The 6,240-nt window shown below is 45.7% G+C and overlaps 1 protein-coding gene across 8 annotated transcripts; it reads left to right on the forward strand.

Annotated features, from left to right (window-relative positions):
• The first annotated feature begins 929 nt into the window (after nt 1–929).
• LOC129122120 (uncharacterized) lies at nt 930–5,741 on the forward strand. 8 transcript variants are annotated; one of them, XR_013181773.1, is made up of 7 exons: nt 931–1,545; nt 2,042–2,106; nt 2,727–2,790; nt 3,047–3,073; nt 3,431–3,485; nt 4,286–4,407; nt 4,816–5,741. XR_013181773.1 is itself a non-coding variant. In XM_077176585.1 (4 exons), the coding sequence occupies exons 1-4, from the start codon at nt 1,488–1,490 to the stop codon at nt 4,967–4,969; spliced, it is 375 nt and encodes a 124-aa protein (XP_077032700.1). In that variant the 5' UTR covers nt 930–1,487; the 3' UTR covers nt 4,970–5,741. The 8 variants fall into 8 exon arrangements, 1 of the variants encoding a protein (XP_077032700.1); XR_013181770.1 differs by having other exon boundaries at nt 932–1,545; nt 3,431–3,506; XR_013181775.1 differs by lacking the exon at nt 3,047–3,073.
• The last annotated feature ends 499 nt before the right edge of the window (nt 5,742–6,240 follow it).

The following is a 6,240-nucleotide window of genomic DNA, read 5'->3' on the forward strand; positions in this document are numbered from 1 at the left end:
AGAAAGAAAGAGAGAGAGAAAGAAAGAGAGACAGAGAGAAAGAAAGAAAGAGAGAGAGAGAAAGAAAGAGAGACAGAGAGAAAGAAAGAAAGAGAGAGAGAGAAAGAAAGAGAGACAGAGAGAAAGAAAGAAAGAGAGAGAGAGAAAGAAAGAGAGACAGAGAGAAAGAAAGAAAGAGAGAGAGAGAAAGAAAGAGAGACAGAGAGAAAGAAAGAAAGAGAGAGAGAGAAAGAAAGAGAGACAGAGAGAAAGAAAGAAAGAGAGAGAGAGAAAGAAAGAAAGAGAGAGAAAGAAAGAAAGAGAGACAGAGAGAGACAGAGAGACAGAGAGAAAGAGAGAGACAGGAAGAGAGCGAGAGAAAGAAAGAAAGAGAGAGAGAAAGAAATAGAGAAAGACAGACAGAAAGAAAGAAAGAGAGAGACAGGAAGAGAGCGAGAGAAGAAAGAAAGAGAGAGAGAAAGAAATAGAAAGACAGACAGAAAGAAAGAAAGAGAGAGACAGGAAGAGAGCGAGAGAAAGAAAAGAGAGAAAGACAGACAGAAAGAAAGAAAGAGCGAAAGAAAGAAAAGGAAAAAGGAAAGGAAGAAAAAAAAAGGAGGAAGAGAAAGGAAGAAAAAAAATGAAAAAGGAAAAGGGTGAGAGTGAAAAAGAAAGAGGGAAAGTGGAAAAGGGGGTGAAAAACAGAGTGAAAAAAAGAAAAAAGAGTTGGAGTGGAAAAGAAAGGACATTCGGGAGGGGCGGTGCTGCCTAAGGTGCTTCCGCGCCAGGAGCGAAGGAGCCGTTTGACCTCCTGGCGGGAGCGCAGCTCCCGGTGGCGGAGAACGGAGCGGTGGCTGTCAGTCCGAGACTCCAACTCCCGGCAGGCCCTGCGGCCGTAAAGCGCGGCGTCTGACGCAACGGCCGACGCGCCATATGAATGGCTGGCGGGCCGAGGCGGCCGCGCGCCGGGGGAGCGGGCAGCTCCCGGCGCCTGTGCCACGCGGGACGGAGCCGCGGCAGCGACGCTGGAGGGGCGAAGCCTCCGTCCGGCCGCCCGCACGGAGCCGAGCGGCGCGGAAGGGGCGTCCGCCCGGTGCCTCGGCCTCGCTCAGAGGTCCCGGTGGCGGGGGCTGAGCTCGGGCGGGGCGCGCTGCCGCCCGCCGATGGCGGAGCGCCAGGCGGTGCTTTGCTGCCGCGGGCCGGGAGCTGCAGGAGCCGCCCCGGGCGAGCGGCGCCGGGCGCTGCCGCGGTCACTGTGCGGCGGCTGCCCTCGGGCTGGCGGAGGCGCGGGAGCCGCCGAGCTGCAGCCGTCTCCCTCGGGCCGCTGCCGCTGCTGCGGGCGGGGGCGGACGAGCGGCTGCGGAGGCGGCTCCGCGGCGGGCTCAGCCTTGCGAGCAGAGAGCGCTCGACATCGCTGGCATGACACGGCTGCTGAGTGCCTCAGTGCTCGTGGCTCTTCCTTCCACGCAAACAGATGGAGCGGCATCGCTGAGCAGTAAAACACAGCGATGGCCCGGAGAATGGCGAGCGCAAGGAGCGCCGGGCAGGATCCTTCTGATGGCACAGGTGCGATCGGCAAACTCAGCCCCTTGTGCCCCTGCCCTCCCGACCCCCCAGGGGAAATGCTCTCCAGCCTCGAGCTGCTGAGAGACAAAACGTGTGATTTGACACTAGGGTCCGGAAAAGGTTTCCGTTTAGATTAGCAAATGCCTCCATTGTTCTCGGTTACATCCTAGGATTCGGTTTTAGGCAGTGACTTTCTACCGCTTGTCGGATTTTCTTGTGCAATGGTAAGAAAAATAGGCAGGTCTGATACTGGTTTCGCTTTTTTTCTACTTCATGTTCCATGAGCTGCTTTTATCCAAGCAATTGGTTTAAAGTTCTACTGTAGGCGTTTTCTGGTTCACTTTTTTTTTTTTTCCCTCTAAATCGGCAGTAAATATAGCTGAGTAAAATTACCTTGGTTTTCTTCCTTCTTAAATGTTTTTATTGATAATCCTATTTGAATATGCTGAACACGTGGGTATGTCCTGTAATATATCCTAGCTTTTCTTGTTTACAGGGTACTCAGAAAATATTTTTCCCTTAGAGTCCCACTGAAACATTCTCCGTGCAATCTCCGTTAAGGTCTGTGTTTGCAAATAAGCCACCATCAGCTGAGATATTTGCCTGTGTACCTTTTCCTGTCATTCAGAGCTTGCGTTCTGTGGTTTTTATGATAAACCTATCAAACTTGCGAAACTGTTTTGCAAGTCTTAACCGTTGAAGGCAGCAAGAAGTGGTTTTAAAGGCTGTTCTTGAGCAGACAAAGGGGAAAAGTGTGAATTTGCTGCTGAACTTGTCCTTTTTCATTTGACTTGCCTTGAATTATTTAGGAAGAGAGAGCACTAGAAAAAAGAGAGAAATAGAATTGGTTCTTGAGCCCTCCTAAAATGCTCCCCATGATTCCGTGTGGAGCCCAAGTGAAGGGTGATGGAACAGAGCCCTGTGCTTTAGAAGGAAATCAATTTCAACCTGATCTCCACCCTGAGTCTCCCTAATTTCTGTTTTTAAAATGCAAACTCAGTTTAGGAAGTGTTGGGAGTTAGTATTTTGGGGAAGAAATGGCAGTTGCACAAAACCGTTCCATTTCCCAGAGGCTCTGGGAAGGATTCATTTTGTAAGCGCTGTAACTGCCATCGGTTGGGGGTTCGGGGTTGGAATGTGCACTTGCCCTCCTATAAAGCACTCGTTCATTTGCATTTCAGTGCCAGGAGTCTGGAGAAACTGGAGAAGAGCCCAAGAGACATTTTTCATCCTGAGATACAAAAGGTAGGAAGTGACTTTTTTTGGTTTGGTTCTTTTTCTTTATGATTTCCTGGAAATAGAAGTAATTAAGTATAGATCCTACTGGTTTGTTTTCTTCCAGTAGCTAATAAGAATAATAATAATAATCTAATACTACTTAAACTGTCTCTTTATCCATTGAGCTGGCCATTTCAAATCCAAACTTCTAAACACCAATAAAACCATCATCCTTGTAGAATCTTTAATAGGAGGGGGCTAAAGATGCTGTTTCTGTTGACAGGATTTATTGGTTCTTGAAGGGCAAGAGGTGAGTACAAGCCTAACTACTTCTTGCTCACAGACCCGTCCGGTGAATACGGCTTTGTATTTGGATGGGCTTTTGATGAGTTCTAAATCAATTGCTCGTTACAGTAAAAAGAAGTCATGTTTTTTGGAACCTGACAGCAAAAATAACTTGAAGCACCAACTTAATAATAATTGATCACCCGTCTAAGTTAATGATTTTATGCTATACTATCAAAGTTTAAAGGTGAATTATTGTGTAGTAGGAGATGGTATAAAATGTATGTTCTAACGTGTAGGATGTAGGCAAAGATTAGAGGAACCAAATTTTTATGTCTTCTGTTTGACTGTTCACCAAATAATATTTGGTTTTATTTTCCAGGGATTGGTGAATTTTAAATTTGGAGTCCTCTATGCTAAGGATGGTCAGCTTACAGGTGATGAAATGTTCAGTCATGGTGAGGTTTTCACCTTCTCCTTAATTGTTTTGTTCATCTGAAAAAAAAAAAAAAAAAAAAAAAAAAAAAAGGTATGTTTATTATTTGTTACCCCGTTCTGTCCGTTTCCTCGGTATTTGCTGGAGCTCTGCTTACCCAAGCTTTGGGTAAAACAAGCTTTGGGTTCCTTCTGTCCCACTGGGTGTTGCCCAGTTTGGTTGCATCTGGTGAAATTCAGCCTGAGCCCTTACAGAACCAGCTCAAACCACGTGAGAGCCATTCGCAGCTCTCTCAGGACACCCGGAGGAGGATGGGTGACGTTTCTGAGCATCTGGCAAGTGTACTTCTATCAAAACTCGGCCTGTGACATTGCTGGGGAAAACCCTTCTGTATCCTGAAGGGTTCCTCAAACTCTGTTGAGGATCCAGTTAGCAGTTGCTCACCTGGATGGTTCCAGCTCCTCAAGCTAACACTGGTACTCTTGCCCTGTAGTTTAGATCTATTGTAGTTTTGTTATTTTGCAAGATTTTACGTCTTTGGACAATAACGTGCATTTCACTCTTCGGAACCTCTCGGATCGTGCTTTGGTGCAGCACCACCTAATGGGACACTTGGCTGCTGTGCTGAAGGGCTTGGTTACTGGAATTGTAAATCCGGAGAGTTTGTAAGTCTTCTGTCCCCAGGGAGGTGTCACGCTTTGTTCACCGTTGCTCTGTTTGTCGGGTGCTGCTTCTCGTCGGAGGTATTAACTTCAAACTGCCCTGTTCTTTTTTTAACTTTTTTCCTGGTTCTCTCCGTAGGGCAGGGAAGGACTCTCGTATCCCGGTCGTCAGACTCAGCGCTGCCCGAGAAGATACAGAGACTGTAAAAATCATAAGGAGCAAATGTGACTGCAGAGGAAACAAACTGGAGAGAACAAAAGGTGATATTGTTCTCCTTAGCCTGGATTAGAAACATCCACTGCGCTTTGATGCCGGTGGCTGCCAGGGGCTCGTTAGGTCTCTTGAGGCAGGTGTAGGTGTTCACTTGTAGGTTCTATTTTTGGCAAAGGACCACGAGAGAAGTTTATTTATAGATCCAAATAAACATTCATCTTATCTGAACATAACCTGTCATCCCCTTTCTGACATTAAGGACTCCTGTATAAATACTTGGGGGGGTTTTCTTTGTCATTTCTGAATGGTTCCATTTTGCCGGATACTTGAACGAGTCTGAGGTGGTTTAATTGCATACTGCTTCCTTGAAATTCTGTTGGTCTCTGCTTGGAACCCTTCTTGTACTGCTTAATGAAAGACTTCGGATGGTGTTTTCTTGCCTGTTTGTGGTTAAGGTCGTGCTCTGATGCATTTACAGAAGCCATGGCAGGAGAGAGTCAGCTGCTGGAGAAGAGGAGACAGTACTATCCCTGTGCAGCACAGAACTGTGCTACTGCTGTGTCATCAGCTGTGTCTGCACTGAAAGTAGCCACCTTCACTTGTAGGTAGCTCCTTGGTGCTTTAGGACACGCTGAGGGATTTATTCCTTTTGGGATCCACAATGAGAATTCCCAAGAGAGGTAGTAGTAATAAGGTCTGAGATTGGAAAAAAGCCTGTGTCCTTGGAATGTTGTTGTTGTCGTCAAAAGTTAATTTTTCCTTCTTTCTTAGCCAGTAGTCAGCTTTTTGCTTTATTTTTTGTGGTATCAGTATTTGATTGTTTAAAAAGTTGCTTCAAAAGAACTGCAGTGGCTGGCCACCAGGACCTTGTTCCGATTTGCCTATTTGCTTGTAGCTAAAACGTTTCCATATTGTTTATCATTCTATTGAAGAAACTGCTGCCCAGTCAACTAAGAACTGAACATCTATCTGTCTAGGACATGGGGAGAGGATTTAGGTCATGTCTTTGTTTCCAGAAAAAAGTTCCAGTGTAGTTTCTAACTAGAGGAAAAGGGGGGGGGGTAAAGACTCGGGGCTCTGATGCCACTGGGGGCACCCCGAGGTGCCCAGGAGAGGGAGCCCCACTGCGGTGCAGGAGCAGGTATGTTATCACGTACTAGAGAGCAAATTATAAATAGAAATAGGAAAATTATAAATATAAAAATATTTTTTAGATCGTTAAAGAAAGCGTTTTTTTTTACTTGTCAATAGGCAGGGTTTTGATGATAAAAATGATAAATACAAAGAATATGAAGGTAGAAATCTAAGTCTAGAAAGATATCATAAATACATACAGATAAAGTTTAAAGCTAGAAGAAAAAATCAGTTGCAGCAGTAGATATGATACATAATATAGATAATACTTTAAATACATGTCTAGAATTTTATAGATATTATAGATAATTATTAATAGATTGCATCAAAAGAAACGATAAATATAAATGTGAGTATAACTATACAAAGTATAAAAATATTTCGATACCATTTAAAAGAAGGTGTTTTCTTGTATTTATTTGAGATGGGGTTAGAGATGGGGTTTTTATTTGGATTAATAGAAGTATTCTAGAAATATAAATCTAACTGTAGAGAGATCCAATCGATAGAGGAGGATATTTCTAAAACCACAACCGAACGCCGCCGCCTTCGGGGGAATCGCACGAGCTCGGCCGAAGCAAGGCGAGAGCGGCCGACCCTGACGGCCTCGAGCGAACCGAGGCGAGGCTTCCGAGGCTGCCTGAAGCGAAGCGAGCCGAGCTCAGGCGAAGCGAGCCTGCTGCTCTCGTGCGCGCTGCTTAGCGCCAGTGCGCTCCCAGCCTAATGAGCTCCTGCCCGAGCCCGCG

This window comes from Agelaius phoeniceus, chromosome 4, assembly GCF_051311805.1.
Source record: "Agelaius phoeniceus isolate bAgePho1 chromosome 4, bAgePho1.hap1, whole genome shotgun sequence".
In the NCBI taxonomy this organism is placed as follows: Eukaryota; Metazoa; Chordata; class Aves; order Passeriformes; family Icteridae; genus Agelaius; species Agelaius phoeniceus.

Coding starts and splice junctions, on each gene's coding strand:
- LOC129122120 (XM_077176585.1), top strand. CDS start 1,488: ATGGCCCGGAGAATGGCGAGCGCAAGGAGCGCCGGGCAGGATCCTTCT. Junction 1,546..2,726: donor GGATCCTTCTGATGGCACAG/GTGCGATCGGCA, acceptor TTTGCATTTCAG/TGCCAGGAGTCTGGAGAAAC. Junction 4,408..4,838: donor CAAACTGGAGAGAACAAAAG/GTGATATTGTTC, acceptor ATGCATTTACAG/AAGCCATGGCAGGAGAGAGT.